The sequence below is a fragment of the Nycticebus coucang genome, chromosome 18 (genome assembly GCF_027406575.1).
Source record: "Nycticebus coucang isolate mNycCou1 chromosome 18, mNycCou1.pri, whole genome shotgun sequence".
Taxonomy (NCBI): Eukaryota; Metazoa; Chordata; class Mammalia; order Primates; family Lorisidae; genus Nycticebus; species Nycticebus coucang.
The window spans coordinates 51971266-51989000 of record NC_069797.1 but is presented as its reverse complement, the minus strand read 5'-3'; the positions used below and the strand labels follow the sequence as shown (position 1 = coordinate 51989000).

Below are 17735 nucleotides of genomic sequence, written 5' to 3'. Positions count from 1 at the left end.
CGTAAGCCCAAGAGTTTGAGGTTGAGTTTGATGCCCCAGCACTCTACTGAGGCGTACAATGGGTAGTTTGAATCTTTGTATTGTTTTAGCAAATACTCTTCCCTTTCTGGCTTAATAAAGAGAGTAGTGTTAAGACTCAGTTGATAAGAGTTATCTTTATGGCTAATTACTCCTCAAGAGGCTACTAATTGACAAATAATAATAATAATTTTTTGAAACGGAGTTTCACTTTGTTGCCCTCTGTACAGTACTGTGGCGTCATAGCTCACAGCAACCTCAAACTGTGGGGCTCAAGCAATCCTCTTGCCTCAGTCTCCCAAGTAATTGGGACTATAGGAGCCTGCCACAATGCCCGGCTGTTTTTAGAGACAGGGTCTTGCACCCCTGTCTCTAAAATGATCCACCTGCCTCGGCCTCCCAGAGTGCTAGGATTACAGGCTTGAGGTACCTCACTGGCTGAGGGCTTTGTTTTTCTTTTCTTTTTTTTTTTTCTTTTCTTTTTTTTAGAGACAAAGTCTCATTTTGCCGTCCTCGGTAGAGTGCCATGGCATCACACAGCTCACAGCAACCTCCCAACTCCTGGGCTCAGGTGACTCTCTTGCCTCAGCCTCCCGAGCAGCTGGGACTACAGGCGCCCACCACAATGCCCAGGTATTTTGTTGTTGTTGCTGGGTTCGAACCTGCCACCCTGGGTATATGGGGCTTGCGCCCTACTCACTGAGGCACAAGTGCCTCCCTGAGGGCTCTGTTTTTCTTTCTTTCCTTTTTTTTTTCATAAAGAGTCCCAGGCAAGGTTCATACTCACTTCTCAAGATTTACAGGACTGGCGCTCTAACTACTGAGCTATGGGGCCCAGGTACAAATAATTATTAATTGAAAAAATGCTTTTGAAAAAAAATGTTTTGGGATACCCATCAGTCTTCATGTGCAAACTGCCTTTTTTCAGCACTTTTGGCATTCATGTGGAGAAACTTCAAGGATAGATGTTGTAAGAAAAATAATTTTTTCTGCTTAAGTTCTTTTGGGATTAGAGTTGTGGACCATGATATTTTGAAATAGTTCGTGTCTTTTAAAAGATATGATAGCTGTTAACAGAGTCTTTGAACAAAAGCATCTCTAAAGTTAAATGGGGCCTAGCACCAACATTTTTCTCACTACCTTAGTTTTTTTTTTCCTTTCCTTTTTGCATAATTATGTCAGCCAGATCATTTGGAGTTGGGTACTTTTATTCCAAGTTTGTGGTACTAATCTCCAAGTGAACTTGGTTCAAAATTAGTGGTAATATAGTAAAAAGTGATTTTCTTCGTTTATTTAAGAAAGGTGCCTTATTTGTAGGCTGTTCCATTTAAGTGTCCCAAATAAAGGGAAGTTGGCTCTAAGCAGGGAATGGAAATGTTTGAGGAATCCTTTCTTGGGTTTGAACTTGGTGTTCTCAACATCACAGTTTGTGTTTTGTTTCCAGCGTGTTAATGCAAACCCACAGAGTAAATGCTTCAGTGCTAATGTCTGAATCTATGGTATTACAGAGGAATGCAGGCAGTAGTTCAGATGGAACCGAAGATTCCGATTTTTCTACAGATCTTGAGCATACAGACAGTTCAGAAAGCGATGGCACATCCCGACGATCTGCCCGGGTCACCCGCTCCTCAGCCAGGCTAAGCCAAAGTTCTCAAGGTAAAAGTCTTCCTTCTTCCTGACCACTGCTCACAGATGACTGGCTGGTCATCATGCAATGGTGTTTAATATGGAAACTGGTGCCTTGGCTTGCTGTAGATGACAGTACACCTGATGACTGGTAAAATGCAGAAATAGCATGTCTTTAACAGTGCTTAGACCCAAAGGAACTATGGTTGTTATAGTGGATGTGAAACACATGTATGTTTTGAGTCTTTTTTTTTTTAGCTTGCTATGTCTCCATCAGTAAAATGGGGAACATTATCCCTTCACTTTCTGTTAGAATGGCTTAGGCTTAGAGACTGGAAGACAGATGGGCAGCAAGTTTAGAATTGTTCAACTTAACGATTTACCATGGTACTAAAGTAGTATGCATTCTTTAGAAACCATACTTAGGGGCGGCGCCTGTGGCTCAGTGAGTATGGTGCCAGCCCCATATACTGAGGGTGGCGGGTTCAAACTGGGCCCCAGCCAAACTGCAAAAAAAAAATAGCCGGGTGTTATGGTGGGCACCTGTAGTCCTAGCTACTCGGGAGGCTGAGGCAAGAGAATCACCTAAACCCAGGAGTTGGAGGTTGCTGTGAGCTGTGACACTACAGCACTCTACCGAGAGTGATAAAGTAAGACTCTGTCTCTACCAAAAAAAGAAAAAAGAAACCATACTTTGAATTGTGATCTTTTCCTGGTCTAGGGATATGCTGCACAATATTCTCTTGGGATTCTGGCCAGGGGCAACTCTCAGTCAACTGCATGATCATGAGGATGAACAACTAATATTTACAGTGTATTGTGTTTAATAAATTACATAATGAATCCAACACTTTGTTACAAGATAGGCTTTGTATTGGACAATTTTTTCTTTTTCTTTTTTTTTTTTTTTGTAGAGACAGAGTCTCACTTTATGGTCCTCGGTAGAGTGCCATGGCATCACACAGCTCACAGCAACCTCCAGCTCCTGGGCCCAAGCAATTCTCTTGCCTCAGCCTCCCGAGTAGCTGGGACTACAGGCGCCCGCCACAACGCCCGGCTATTTTTTGGCTGCAGTTCAGCCGGGGCCGGGTTTGAACCCGCCACCCTCAGTATATGGGGCCGGCACCTTACCGACTGAGCCACAGGCGCTGCTCCTGTATTGGATAATTTTTTCCCAGCTGCAGGCTAATATGAGTGTTGTGAATACGTTTAAGGTAGGCTAGGCTAAGCTAAGCTATGATGTTCAGTTGGTTAGGTGTAGTAAATGCGTTTTCAACATACGATATTTCAACTTACAATGGGGTTTATCAAGACATAACCACATTGAAAGTCAAGGAGCGCCTGTAGTCTGAACTTGGTATCAGAGAAGGCCAGGTACTTCTCAAACCATATTTAATTCTGGATGTAATGCAATACACACTTTATAGATATAAATAGTTGTACCCAAATAGCAGTGTGTAAATACCCAGAATTTTGCTTTGATAGTAAAAAATTGACACTCTTGGGTGTTGGAAGGTAGTTTGAACCTTCTCTAGTGCATTTAGCCATTTGGGCTTAGATTTGGAGGGTACTTTTGACCCCTCCTGGCTGTACTCTGGGATTCCCTGGAAAGGGAAGAAGATTGCAGTTACACAAAGCTGATGATCAATAGGGGATAATAGTGGAAATAATTATGTTTTAAGCACTTTATTAGTGTTGATTTGGTTACTACTGTATGAACATGTTGCAAAAACGAGAGAAAAGTACCAGTTTTTCAAGCAAGAAAGTGAAAATAGTCTTCTTAAGTGTTCCTAACTTTATTTTTTAATTTAAGATTTCAGCTGGAGTATAGCTATTGTCCTTCTCAACCTTCACATTTGTGGCACAGTGTGATTATTGATAAATGGCTGCTATAATTCAGCTGCTATCCTATGTGCTGGAAACCATGATAGAAAAATCAGTTCCTCCTGTCAGAGTCTTATAGTTTAATGTGAGACCTGTAAACTGATCATGGAAATACAGTGTGGCGAGGGCTATGAGAGAGGTTTCTGTAGAATACTATGGAAGCCAGAGGCAGCCAACTTAGGCCAACTCTCTCAGAATAAAGTCTTATAGAATCTAATAAGAATTTACAAGTTGAAAGATGGTAATATGTTATTTTAGAGATAACAGCATATATAAAGGAAGTATAACTGGACCATGCCCTGGGCACCTGAAAGTTGTCAATAATTCAGAATAACTAGGAAATGCATGGACTTTGAGTCTTTTTCTAGTTGTTATACTTTATGACCACAGTTGCACAACCTCTGGGAGCATCATTCACAATGTCATCTATGTAAGGAAGCCCTTTGTAAAGTGAAACATAGAGTGCATTGTGGAAGGAGTCCTTTGGAGATGTACAAACTATTAACCTTGCTGGGTGTTAACTTTGTTCACCTAAAAGTTTGAGAGTTTCACTTTTCTTTGGAGAAGATGTAAGATTTACATACTGTCTTAGGCGGTTTTTGTTGTTTACAGTACACTTTAAAGAGGATTTTGAATATTCTCACTACAAAGAAATGACAGTTAAGTGATGGATTCTGTAATTACCCTGATTTTGTAATTATACAATATATAATGTACACATTATAAAAAAAAGAATCACATTGTACCCCATAAATACGTACAGTTCGATTTTAGTTAAAAATAAAAAATATATATTTATCCGAAAATATGCTTTCACTTAAGCTCTTAATTTCTTTTTTGAGACAGAGTCTCACTATGTCACCGTTGATAGAGTACTGTAGCATCACAGCTCACAGCAGCCTTAAACTCTTGGGCTTAAGTGATTCTCTTGCCTCGGCCTCCAAAGTAGCTGGGACTACAGCTGCCACCACAACACCTGGCCATTTTTTGGTTGCAGTTGTCATTGTTGTTTAGCTGGTCCAGGCTGGGTTCGAACCTGCCAGCCTTGGTGCATGTGGCTGGCGCTTTAAGCACTGTGCTATGGGCGCTGAGCCAGCTCTGAATTTCTTTTATCCCCTTTAAATATCCTCAGGGTGGAGATAGATACAAAAGGGCTGCTGAGCACCTCAGAATAGTTCTTGCCACCCAAAGAACTTAAAAAGCTGTATTCCTATCTGACCTTTTAAATCTATTATGAGTTTGCTTAAGAGCATCAGAGAAGGTAATTGGAAAGAAAACTAGGCCCCTTAAGAAAAGAGATAGTTGTAAAGTGTTGTACATTTAGTAGCGGAACATCTGGTTTATGGTGGGTTAGAATAAGAAAAGAAAGAGAGAATACTGATAGTGTTTATAGAGCACCACGTGCTGGAGGTCATGGTAAGTGCCTTATGTCCATTTTTTTTTTCTCAGACAGGGTCTCATTTTATCACCCTCAAAGAGTGCCTTGGCGTCATAGCTCACAACAACCTCAAACTCTTGGGCTCAAGTGATTCTCTTGCCTCAGCCTTCTGAGTAGCTGGGACTACAGGTGCCTGCCACAATGCCCAGCTATTTTTTATATTTTTTTACTGAGACAGTCTCACTTTGTCATCCCCTGTGAGTGCTGTGGCATCATAGCTCACAGCAACCTCAAACTCTTGCCTCAGCCTCCCTAGTAGCTGGGACTACAGGTGCCCACAACAATGCCTGGCTATTTTTTGTTGTTGTTTGTTTGTTTAGCAGGCCCAGGCCAGGTTTGAACCCACCAGCACTGGTGTACGTGGCCAGCACCCTAACCACTAAGCTAAGGATGCCGAGCCCCCAGCTATTTTTAGAGACAGGGTCTCACTCTTACTCAGGCTGGTCTCTTAACTTGTGAGCTCAGGCAGTCCACCTGCCTTGGCCTCCAGAGTGCTAGGATAACAGGCGTGAGCCACGCACCCAGCCATCTTATGTTCATTGTTTACCTTTTCTTCACCACAAACTTATAAGGAATGTGCTATTTGTATTTTTCTTTTTTTTGAGGTAGTCTCACTGTGTCACCCTTGGTAGATTGCTGTGGCATCACAGCTCACAGCAACTTCAAACTCTTGGGTTTAAGCTATTCTCTTGCCTCAGCTGCCTAAGTAGCTGGGACTACAGGCGCCCGTCACAACATCCAGCTATTTTTTTTGTTGTAGTTGTCATTGTTGGTTAGCTGGCCCTGGCCGGATTTGAACCCGCCAACTTTGTTGTATGTGGCTGGCACCATAACCACTGTGCTATGGGTGCCAAGCCAGTATTTTTCCTTTTTTTTTATAGGTCAGGAAAAAACTTTCCCAGGATGCCACACGTATTTGGTATGGTGGAGTGGAATTGAATCGAATTCAGTCTTGATTCCTCAGCCTCAGTGGTTTTTTTTATTTGTTTGTTTTTTGAGACAGAGTCTCACTATGTCGCCCTTGGTAGAGTGCTGTGATATCACAGCTCACAGCAACCTCAAACTCCTGGGCTTAAGCGATTCTCTTGCCTTAGCCTCCCAAGTAGCTGAGATTACAGGCGCCCACCACACGCCCAGCTATATATATGTTTGTTTGTTTAGCAGGCCCAGGCCGAGTTTGAACCTACTAGCCCTGGTGCATGTGGCTAGTGCCCTAACCACTGAGCTATGGGCACTGAGCTATACTATGTTGCATCTCTGTGCCCAAGCTTGGCTCTTTTGCTTATACTTTATCCAATAAAATAGTTATTTTAAGGATTTGTTGGATTTTGGAAAGGGAGGAGGAAGAGCTACATTCTAGTAAATCATATGGATGAGAAGTAAAACATTTCCTTTTGTCTTTATTGTCTTTTAATATTGGGATCAGATTCTAGCCCTGTTCGAAATTTGCAATCTTTTGGCACTGAGGAACCTGCTTATTCTACCAGAAGAGTGACCCGTAGTCAGCAGCAACCTACCCCTGTGACACCAAAAAAATATCCCCTTCGGCAGACTCGTTCATCTGGTTCAGAAACTGAGCAAGTGGTTGATTTTTCAGATAGAGGTGAGTGGATATGGTTTGTCTTGGACCCATTACAGGGGATCTGGTTAATTTCTTTTTAAGGAAGTCTTGGGATCATTACAGATAGATATTAATATTTGAGCCAGATGAGTACTGTGTGTGGTTCCTTTCTTGTGTCTTGCTGAGGACAATTTGATGCTGGAGTATTCTTGAGGTCCAGAGTAGCTGAAGTAATAGGAAAAAGAGACTGGGGCCTTCTCAACTAACCACAGATGTCTTGAGCTAGATTTTCTTGTAGTGATGCTTAAAAGTCCATTTATCTCTAGATTTGTGAGTGAGAATAACCTTCAGTTTTGGGAAATGTTAAGCTATTGAGATTGTGGTTTACCAGCCCAAATCAGAGGCCTTACAGCAGAGTTATATACTGCTGAGCTCTTTCTAGCCTATTCCCATGGTTGGTTGTTTGCTTTCACAGTATTTAAAAATTTTTCAATTTGTTCACAATATTTAAAAATACAGAAATTTCATATAAAAACTAGGATTAATCATTTATTTGCAACAATGGAAAGATATGGGAACATTGGGTGGCCACTCACCCATATTAATAATTGGCTGGAGCTGAATAGTGGTTGTCCCCTTTAGATAGACAATGAGCTGTCTATTTGGCCTTGTCTAGCCCCTGTAGGCATTTGGTTTGCAACCCCTGATTCAGAGTGTGGAATTTTAAGATTGGATTGTTAGACTCCTAGCAAGCTAACTCAAGAGTCTTAAGTCCATTTATACTCTCACACCAAGCCTGTTCAGTGTCATTCAGTGACAACCATTTTTGTTTATCTTCTGTCCTGTGTGTCTCCTGTAAGGAAAGTGGAATGGTAATGTCTTTAAAATTTATTTCCATCCAGTTTTGATTACCTATGAGTAAAAGCTTAGGAAAAAGATAAATGAGTGTTGTATGTTAGGTAAACACCAAATTTAATTTTAATCAGAATTTAAATTTACACAAAAGGAATGGTGTTAATGTCTCCTCATTTTCCATTTAGCTTTATAGCAGATGAGTAGCTAAAAGTTATTTGTTAAACCATAGGAGGAAGATCTGGGAAGCCCATAAACTCTTATGAATAATAAACTTCTATTTTTTTTTTTTTTTTTTTGAGACAGAGTCTCACTTTGTCACCCTGGATAGAGTGCCGTGGCTTCATAGCTCACAGCAACCTCAAACTCTTGGGCTCAAGCCATCCTCTTGCCTCAGCCTCCCAAGTAGCTGGGAATACAGGTACTCGCCACAACACCCAGCTATTTTTTTAGCAGTGGGGTCTTGAGATGGGATCTCGCTCTTGCTCAGGCTGGTCTCAAACTTGTGAGCTCAGGCTATCCACCCACTTTGGCCTCCCAGAGTGCTAGGATTACAGACATGATGAATAATAAACTTCTAAATAAATGAACTCCATTCATAAATTCTACCACTTGCTTTTGCTTTAGAAACTAAAAATACCGCTGATCATGATGAGTCACCACCTCGAACTCCAACTGGAAACGCACCTTCTTCTGAGTCTGACATAGACATCTCCAGCCCCAACGTGTCTCATGATGAGAGCATTGCCAAGGACATGTCCCTCAAGGACTCAGGCAGCGATCTCTCTCATCGCCCCAAGCGCCGTCGCTTCCATGAAAGCTACAATTTCAATATGAAATGTCCTACACCAGGCTGTAACTCTCTAGGTTAGTGTGCCCAGCTTCATGACTCCCTTTGTTCTGTCTTCTCTCTCCCTCTGGAAGTAGGGTCATCCATAAATGTTTTGTATTCTGTTGTGATCTGGCTTCTTAGGTTCTTTATGTGCTCGGTAACAATGAGTTGCCCACTTGATTAAAAGCATTTCCCTTATATTAATAGATCTGGTTGCAAGGAAATTAACTATGATGAAGCAGTTTATCAAGAGTTTTTTCCAGTGAAAAATTCCCTTCTTTTCCAGTAAAAACAAAAAAAGACAACCAGTGATCTCCAAATGTCATTGTAAGGCACATAGTTCATGCTCATTGAGGACTAGTAAAGCATAAGCTTCTGGAGAATAGTGGTTACATGGCCATTTCTATTAAGGAAAGAGAAAACAGATTTTTTTTTGAGGCAGAGTCTCACTTTGTCACCCTTGGTAGAGTGCCATTTATCATAGCTCACAGCAACCTCAAGCTTTTGGGCTCAAGTGGTTCTCTTGCTTCAACCTCCCGAGTACCTGGGAGTACAGGTGCCTGCCACAATGCCCGGCTATATTTATAGATGAAGTTTTGAAGGCTGGTCTGAAAACCTGTGAGCTAAGGCAAGCCACCCGCCTCGGCCTCCCTAGAGTGATGGAATTATAGGTGTGAGCCACTGCACCCTGCCTGAGAAAACAGATTTTTTTTTTTTTTTTTTTTTCTCTTGCCTCAGCCTCTGGAGTAGCTGGGACTACATGTGCCTGCCACAGTGCCCAGCTATTTATTTATTTTTATTTTTTGTTGTGGTTGTCATTATTGTTTGGCAGGCCCTGGCCAGGTTCAAACCCGCCAGCTCCAGTGTATGTGGCCGGTGACCTAGCCGCTGAGCTATGGGCACTGGCCGAGAAAACAGATTTCTAATCAAGAGGCTGTGAAACTAATAAGAGTATACATGTGATCCTGGCCTTCTGAAACTTCAGTAGTTTTAGGTCTTATGCAAGATGAAATATTTCTTCTCTGATAAATATCTCATTGTTATCTTATGACTTTTACTTCTTAAAGAAATACTTTAGGGATACTTTTAATGGTTTGAACCTTACTTGTGTTCCATTGGTGAGCTGAGGTGCAAATGTTGGGCTTAAGCTTTTGTCTACAGTTGGAAGGCACTGATTGGAAGATAAGGGGCCTTTCACTCCGTGGGGCTACTTCTCAAATTCAGTCTTTATATGTGGCCATCAAGTTCAGAAAAAGGCAGAACCAGAGTAAGTTGTGCTTTGTAGGACATTAATTTATTTTTTGTAGTATTTTGTTAATTTGGATCCTTGGTTTCAGCAGCATTTTCTCAGATAATTTCAGTTCATCTAAGTATGTAAGTAGAGCAAAATTCTGTACTGGTCATCACTCAGAGAAGATAATTATTTCAGGGCTGCATCAATTCCCTTGGGATAAATAATAAAAAACTAGGAATAGACAACATTACTTAAGTGTAAGAGCTGATGACTAATATGCCATACAGTAAGGACAGGTACTTCTTCAGCTTCTGCTAGTCACAAATCATGCATTGCTAAATGGTTACTTTCATTTTATGTGCTATGTTTAATCAGTCACTCCGCAAATATTTATTGAATGTTTGCCATGTGCTGGACACTCTTATAAGTTATAGGCAGGTTGCTATGAGTGTGTCAAACTTCCTGCCCTCCTAGAACTTATAGTCTAGGAAGGCAAACACAGATACATAATACATCATCAGGAGATAAGTGCTATGAAGGGAAATAAAGCAGGGAGGGCTGAAAGGTAGGATAGTGCATGTATGTATACATATACATACATGTGACTGGTTATACACATGTATATGTGGTATATGTAATATATATGTAGTTGGTTAGGGAAAGCTACTCTGATACGGTGACATTTGAGCAGAGACTTGCCACTTGAATGTTTGAGAATAAGCACTATGGGAAGAGGGAACTGAAAGTGCAAAGGCTGTTGGGCAGGAGAATGCTTTAACCAGCTTGAGGAACACTTAGGAGCCAATGTGCCTGGTGCAGAGTGACCAGAATGAACTGGCCTGATTGTATTGTTATGCTCAGGACTCAGCCCTTAATGGAGTAAGACCATGGGGTAAATATAAATATGTAGCATGAGAGAAGACAGTTCACTTTGACTTTGGTTTTAATATATTGTAAGCTTGAAAAATATGAACATGAGTGTCCAAAATATTCTTGATCCTCTTCCACTCCTTGACTTAGACAAAAATAAGAAAATCATTACTTTTAAAAAATAATTTTGCTATAAAAGTGTTATGTGCTTGTAAAAAATTCAGACCCTAAAGAAGAGCTTGAAGTGCATAAGTAAAAGTTCTCCTTTACTCATACTTCCTGACCCATGACCCAGGTACTCAACTACTGTTGGTAATTTTTTTTTTTTTTTTGAGTCAGTCTCTCTTTGTCACCCTGAGTAGAGTGCTGTGGCGTCACAGTTCACAGCAACCTCAAGCTCTTGGGCTTAAGCGATTCTCTTGCCTCAGCCTCCCGAGTAGCTTGGACTAAGGGCACCTGCCACGGCGCCTGGCTATTTTTTGGTTGTAGTTGTCATTATTGTTTGGCAGGTCCGGGCTGTATTTGAACCCGCCAGCTCTGATGTATGTGGCTGGCACCCTAGCTGCTGAGCTACAGGTACCAAGCCTATTGGTAATTTTTTATGAATGCTTCTGTAAGTTTCTGTTCATATATGAGCACACATGTATGTACATATATTTCTTTTTTATTATGCATAAAAGGGAAAATACAGTTGAGTGTGTATCTTGGATATTTTACATTATCAGCACTTAGAGCAGTAGTTCTCAACCTTCCTAATGCCGCAACCCTTTAATATAGTTACTGTGGGTTGTGACCCACAGGTTGAGAACTGCTGACTTAGAGGTTCATTTTTTCTTTTTTTCCTTTTTTTTTTTTTTTTTTATTGTTGGGGATTCATTGAGGGTACAATAAGCCAGGTAGAGGCTCATTTTTTTCAAAGGATACAAAGAATTTCATTATATTGGTACTTTATAAATTAATTAAATTGTCCCATATTGATCGATGTTTAGTTTCTCATTTTTAGTTATTTTGAACAATATTGTGATGAATAGCCTGATATGCACATCTTTGGTGTCTTTCTGATGTCTTCTTGGATAAATTCATAGCTCTGGAATTGCTAATTGAATATATTAGCTGCTACTTTTTTTTTTTGAGACAGTCTCATTATGTTGCCCTCAGTAGAGTGCTGTGGCAGCATAGCTCACAGTAACCTCAAACTCTTGGGCTTAAGCGATTCTCTTGCCTCAGCCTCCCAAGTAGCTGGGACTACAGGCACCCAGCACAATGCTCAGCGATTTTTTTTTGTTATTGTCATTGTTTAGCAGGCCCTGGCCGGGCTTAAACTCACCAGCCTTGGTGCATGTGGGTGGTACCCTAACCACTGAGCTATGGGCGCCGAGCAGATCAGCTGCTACTTTTTAAACTTTTATTATAGATGCTTTAGATTGGTTTTAATTTACATTTAAAAATAAGACATGACTTGAATAATTTATGCAGAAGTTGTGGATATACAATAACTAAAAAGCAAATTTTGCTATAGTAGTGATACTACATTTTATACCTAATGTTTGATCACTGAGGTTATTGTTTCCAGGTTAATTATATGGATCTCTAAAATCGCATTTTTAGCAATATAGTCCAAGCACTGTAGTCCTGATAACAGAGTGAGACCTTGCCTCTCCCCTGCAAAATACATATACAAAATACATACAGATATGTATTTTTTTTTTGAGACAGAGCCTCAAGCTGTGGCTCTAGGTAGAGTGCTATGACATCACCGCTCACAGCAACCTCCAACTCTTGGGCTTAAGCGACCTCTGCTTCCCAAGTAGCTAGGACTACAGGCACCTGCCACAACGCCCAGCTATTTTTTGGTTGCATCCGTCACTATTGTTTGGGGGGCCTGGGCTGGATTTGAACCCACCAGCTCAGGTGTATGTGGCTGGCGCCTTAGCCGTTTGTGCCACAGGCGCCAAGCTTAGATATGTTTTTTTTAGTGGGACTGTTTTTTCCCTTTAAAGATTATTCTGCAAATCATAAGCTTTTACTTTTTTTTGCAGTTTTTGGCCAGAGCTGGGTTTGAACCTGCCACCTCTGGTATATGGGGCTGGCGCCCCACTCCTTTGAGCCACAGGCTCCGCCCAGGCTTTTACTTTTTAATGTAATTTTATTTCTTTTTTGAGACAGAGTCTCACTTTGTCATCCTGAGGAGAGTGCTGTGACGTCATAGTTCATAGCAACCTCAAACTCTTGGACTCAGGAGATCCTCTAGTCTCAGCCTCCCAAATAGCTGGGACTTGAGGTGCCTGCCACAATGCCTGGCTCTTTTTAGAGATGGGGATCTCACTCTAGTTCAGGCTGGTCTCGAACTCCTGAGCTCAGTCAATCCACCCACCTCAGCCTCCCAGAGTGCTAGGATTACAGGTGAGCTACCTCACCCTGCCCTGTATAAACTTTTAAATCTCAGTTGTCATCTTTCCCTCAAATTAAATGTCTTTTTTTTTAATGAGAGAAAGGTGAAGATTTTTATAGATTTGTACTTCAACTTAGCTAACTTTATCTTTTTATCTCATTAGCATTTTCACATCAGCCCATTTAATCATAATCATAGGTATTTTATAAACATTTTGGTTGAAGAGAAATAGATGGTATAAAAAGAAAATAGTACTCAGCTCCCTCTGTGTTTTAAAAAACATGGGAAAAACTGATAAATGAGATACTCCTTTAGATAAAACAAGCTTTCATATTGTTTTGTATCCTTTTTTTTTTTTTTTGAGACAGTCTCACTATGTTGCCCTCAGTAGCGTGCTATGGCATCACAGCTCACAGCAACCTCCAACTCTTGGGCTTAAGCGATTCTCTTGCCTCAGTCTCCCAAGTAGCTGGAACTACAGATGCCAAGCTTTCGTATTGTTATTGTTATTGTTGATGTTTTACCCTCTTAAGTCCTTGTATTAAGTGCCTATTTAAAAGTTTGATCTTAGAAGAAGCCTAAATCTTTTTTTTTTTTTTTTTTTTTTTTGGTTGCAGTTGTTTAGCTGGCCCAGGTTGGGTTTCGAACCCACCACCCTCAGTGCATGTGGCTGGTGCCGTAACCACTGCACTATGGGCGCTGAGCCCTTAGTTTTGTTTGTTTGTTTGAGACAGAGTCTCTCTCTCTGTCACCCCCAGTAGAGTGCCCTGGTGTTATAGCTCACAGCAACGTCTGACTCTTGGGCTCAAGAGATTCTCTTGGGAGGATGGGCAGAGGGAGGGTAATTGGTGGGACCTCACCTACGGTGCATCTTACAAGGGTACATGTGAAACTTACTAAATGTAGAATATAAATGTCTGAACACAATAACTAAGAAAATGCCAGGAAGGCTATGTTAACCAGTGTGATGAAAAGTTGTCAAATGGTGGGCAGCGCCTGTGGCTCAGTGAGCAGGGCGCCAGCCCCATATACCGAGGGTGGCGGGTTCAAACCTGGCCCCGGCCAAACTGCAACAAAAAAATAGCCGGGCGTTGTGGCGGGCGCCTGTAGTCCCAGCTACTCGGGAGGCTGAGGCAGGAGAATCGCCTAGGCCCAGGAGTTGGAGGTTGCTGTGCGCTGTGTGAGGCCACGGCACTCTACCAAGGGCGATAAAGTGAAACTCTGTCTCTACAAAGAAAAAAAAAAGAAAAGTTGTCAAATGGTATAAGATGCCCATCAAAATGCCCAGTTCTTTTTAGAGATGGGGGTCTCGCTCTATCTCAGGCTGGTCTTGAACCTGTAAGCTCAGGGTAATCCACCCATCTCAGCCTCCCAGAGTGCTAAGATTACAGGTGTGAGCTATTGCTCTCAGCCAGGAAGCCTGAATCTTTAAACAAAACCTAGTCCTCTTTCCCCAGAAGTGAGTATTTTATCTGGTTCAAAGTTATCATAATGTTTACTTGTGTGATAGAAGGGATCTTTTGTCCATTTTTCGTAAGTTCCTTTTGATTATGCAAAGGAGTAAATCCAGATTGGATAGCATTGGCATAGTGGAAAGAAAAGTACGCTTACTTTTGCATAAGACTTGGTTAATTAAGTGAGCATAGGAGAATTAAGTTCCACCAAAAGCACTTGAGACCAGGCGTTTGAAGTTACAGTGAGCTATGATCATGCTACTATATTTTAGTTTAGGCAACAGAGTGAGACCCCATCTTTAAAATAAATCAATGAATGACTGAAAAAAAATATATGTAAAAGCATATATTCATTCCATTAAAAGAAAGTGTTCCTGCTTGTAATTGTGTGTATATAAATGTATAACTTTTTGCATTTTGAGATTTGAGAAATATATCATCAGAATCAAAGGAACTATAGTTTATATTGACCATACATAAGCATGTTCAAAGACTGCCAGATCCATTCTGTGGAATGCAAGAATTTATGGTTGGGGTGAATTGTATCCCTAACCAAGACTTACCTGAGGTGGATTCAATCTGACCAGACATACATTTGATAAAAATGATGTAGCAAAAAAACCCAGGTTCATTGAAGAGAACAATACCACTTTCTAAGCTTGTCTTCTTTCTTGAGGTTAAGTTTTTCCTCCTTTAACAGGACACCTTACAGGAAAACATGAGAGACATTTCTCCATCTCAGGATGCCCACTCTATCATAATCTCTCAGCTGATGAATGCAAGGTAATTATGCCCTTATTTATTCAACATGTACTGACTGAGTGCTTACTGTTTTTCTAGGTACTTTGCTAAACATTGGGGATACAGTGGTGAACAACACGGGCAAGGTCCTTGTTCTTGCATTTAAGTGGGAGAAATATTAAAAACAATTGGTTGGGTTTTTTTTTTTTTTTTTTTTTTTTTTTTTTTTAGTAGTTACCTCTTAAGATATCCAAGTCTCATTTATTCAAGACAGTTGTACTCCCTCCAGGGAGATAATATAAGGAAACTAGAACACTAATTCCATGTACCTCTTAATCCCAAGTTATATGCTGTGTGTGTGTGTGTGTGTGTGTGCAGTTTTTGACCAGGGCGGGGTTTGAACCGGCCACCTCCGGTATATGGGTCCAGCGCCCTACTCACTGAGCCACAGGCACCGCCCTTGGTTGGGTTTTTTAAAAAATAGCTAAATAAACATATAAACAAATTATAATATGTGACGAGTGCTTTGAAAGAAATTAACAAGGAGATTATCTACAAAATATTTGGAATATCAACCGCTGGTGCATTGATAATTTCTGTTAAAAGTTGACTTCAAAGATTGTTTAGGGACCTCTTCCACTAAGGGCAAATTTGCATAAATATGTTACCGCAATATTTATGCATTAGATTTTCTTCTTACAAATCTATGAAGTCACTTTGCCTTTTAAAAATTTTTCATAATTCTTTTTCTCTGTCCATTTCTGCACAATACTTTTCCTTTTTGTTACTCTCAGTCACACTTACTCTTGGCTAATTGTTCTTTTAAATAATTGAAAAATATAATTCCGAAATGACCTTTGGGCTTTGGAGATAATGTATTTATAAGTGGAAGGTCAGATTCTATTTTGTATGTTTCTGCTATGAAGTATGGAACCAAAGAACTAATTATGAGATTGCAAGAGTTGGAAATGTTATTAATTAAATGGATTGCTTGAGCAGTAATTGGACAGGTTATCTAAGCTAGTTAGACCAAAATATTATTATTTTTTTGTTGTTGATTTGCTAATGAGGCCAGGGTCCCTGAGTTAGGTTTATTCTTAGAAGAAGTAGATTCCAACTAACATTAACTTTACTTGATTCAGGAATTTTTTCTCTTATTTACAAGTAGACCACAGGGGTGAAAGTTTATGTTTAGACTTTTAGCAGAGTAGATACTTTGAATACTTACATGGATTTTAAGGTCAGTGATTCTTTTTTTCCATTCGAAATCTTTTTATAAGCAAGGTAGTTTCTTCTTTGTGTAAGAGTAAGTGGTAAATCTTCCCATTAGTCTGAGACCAGATCAAAACAGAAACAGCTCTGCCCACATCTGTATCAGAAACTGACAAGGTCTTAGGTAATTCTTTCTGTGAAAATAACTGTGATCTCTACTTTTTGAGAGTTGTTCTTTACCAGTTGTCTTTAAATATAACGATCTGATACTATGGATGATTTTACATAAAAATCTTCCTGCCAGGCATGGTGGTAGCCCAGCTACTCAAGAGACTAAGGTGGGAGGATTATTTGAGCCTAGGAGCTTGAGGTCAGCCTGGGTAACATAGCAAGACCCCATCTCTTATTTAAAAAAATACTTCCTATGGTATAACTTTTTTTTTTTTTTTTTGTAGAGACCGAGTCTCATTGTACCGCCCTCGGTAGAGTGCCATGGCGTCACACAGCTCACAGCAACCTCTTAACTCTTGGGCTTACGCGATTCTCTTGCCTCAGCCTCCCGAGCAGCTGGGATTACAGGCGCCCGCCACAATGCCCGGCTGTTTTTTTTGTTGTTGTTGTTGCAGTATGGCCGGGGCTGGGTTTGAACCCGCCACCCTCGGCATATGGGGCCAGTGCCCTACTCACTGAGCCACAGGCGCCGCCCTCTATGGTATAACTTTTAAAATTACTGTTATGTAGTGATACGAAAATTTACCTTAAGCAATTTATTTTAAGAAAAGAAAAATTTCAGTTTAGGGAATACAATTCTGAATAAAGAAACATTTCCATCCTGAATTTTTCTTTTTTTCCTCTCTCCTCTGTGTAATCCATTTTTACTATTGGAACATGTGCTTGGAGGATCAGGAGAATTTCTGAAAGATGATTTTTTTTTATTACATTTACTATCCCAAATAGAAAGATTAAACTAATTCTTTACATTTATTAAAAGCTAGTGTTTTTGAAGAACCTGCGTACACCTAATTGTTCTTGAGTTTCCTGGGACACCTCTGTGATCAGATCAGTGATATTACCATTTTTATTTAGTCATGTATTTCTATGCCTACATGTGCCAACCACTATTACAGATATTTGAGGATTCAGTGAATAAGTTAAAATATATTCAAGGACCTTACATTCTCATGGGAGAAGGTAACATGTAAATAAGAATTTCTTGCAGCAATAAATACTGTATCTTAAAGACTGATGTTTTTAGTGGGTGGAGGGTGTAGTGCTGCTTTTCATATGGTGGTCAAGGAAGACCTTTCTGAAGAGTTGTCATTTGATCTGGGACATGAGTAAACTCTCGGGTTTGGGAGACTGAAAGCAGGCTGTGTGGCTGCAGCACGGTGAGAAAGGAGGAAGAAGAATCTAGGTCATAAATGGCCTTGTAGGCTTTGGTACAGGAATGTGTTTTATTTTGTTGGTAATGGGAGGTATTTGAAGAGCTTTAGCTGAGACGTGATAGGATCTCATAAACACTTGTTTTGGAAATGATGGCTTACTAATGTGGTGAATAACGTGTGGGAGCAAGAGTAATCACAGGGTAGGGTGATTGGAAGACTGTGAGGAAGTTCAGATG

The 17735-nt window shown here is 40.5% G+C and overlaps 1 protein-coding gene across 5 annotated transcripts in view; it reads left to right on the top strand.

The window, feature by feature from the left end:
- Positions 1-17735, top strand: part of KAT7 (lysine acetyltransferase 7) — a 44633-nt gene that overhangs the window by 2350 nt on the left and 24548 nt on the right. For 3 of the 5 annotated variants that reach the window (XM_053569213.1, XM_053569212.1, XM_053569214.1), the window contains 4 exons: positions 1527-1674; positions 6393-6569; positions 8007-8246; positions 14862-14944. In XM_053569213.1, coding sequence (XP_053425188.1) covers positions 1527-1674; positions 6393-6569; positions 8007-8246; positions 14862-14944 — 648 coding nt within the window. Of the gene's footprint in view, positions 1-507; positions 652-1526; positions 1675-6392; positions 6570-8006; positions 8247-14861; positions 14945-17735 lie in introns of all 5 variants that reach the window. The other 2 variants (XM_053569211.1, XM_053569210.1) reach the window with 1 other exon arrangement.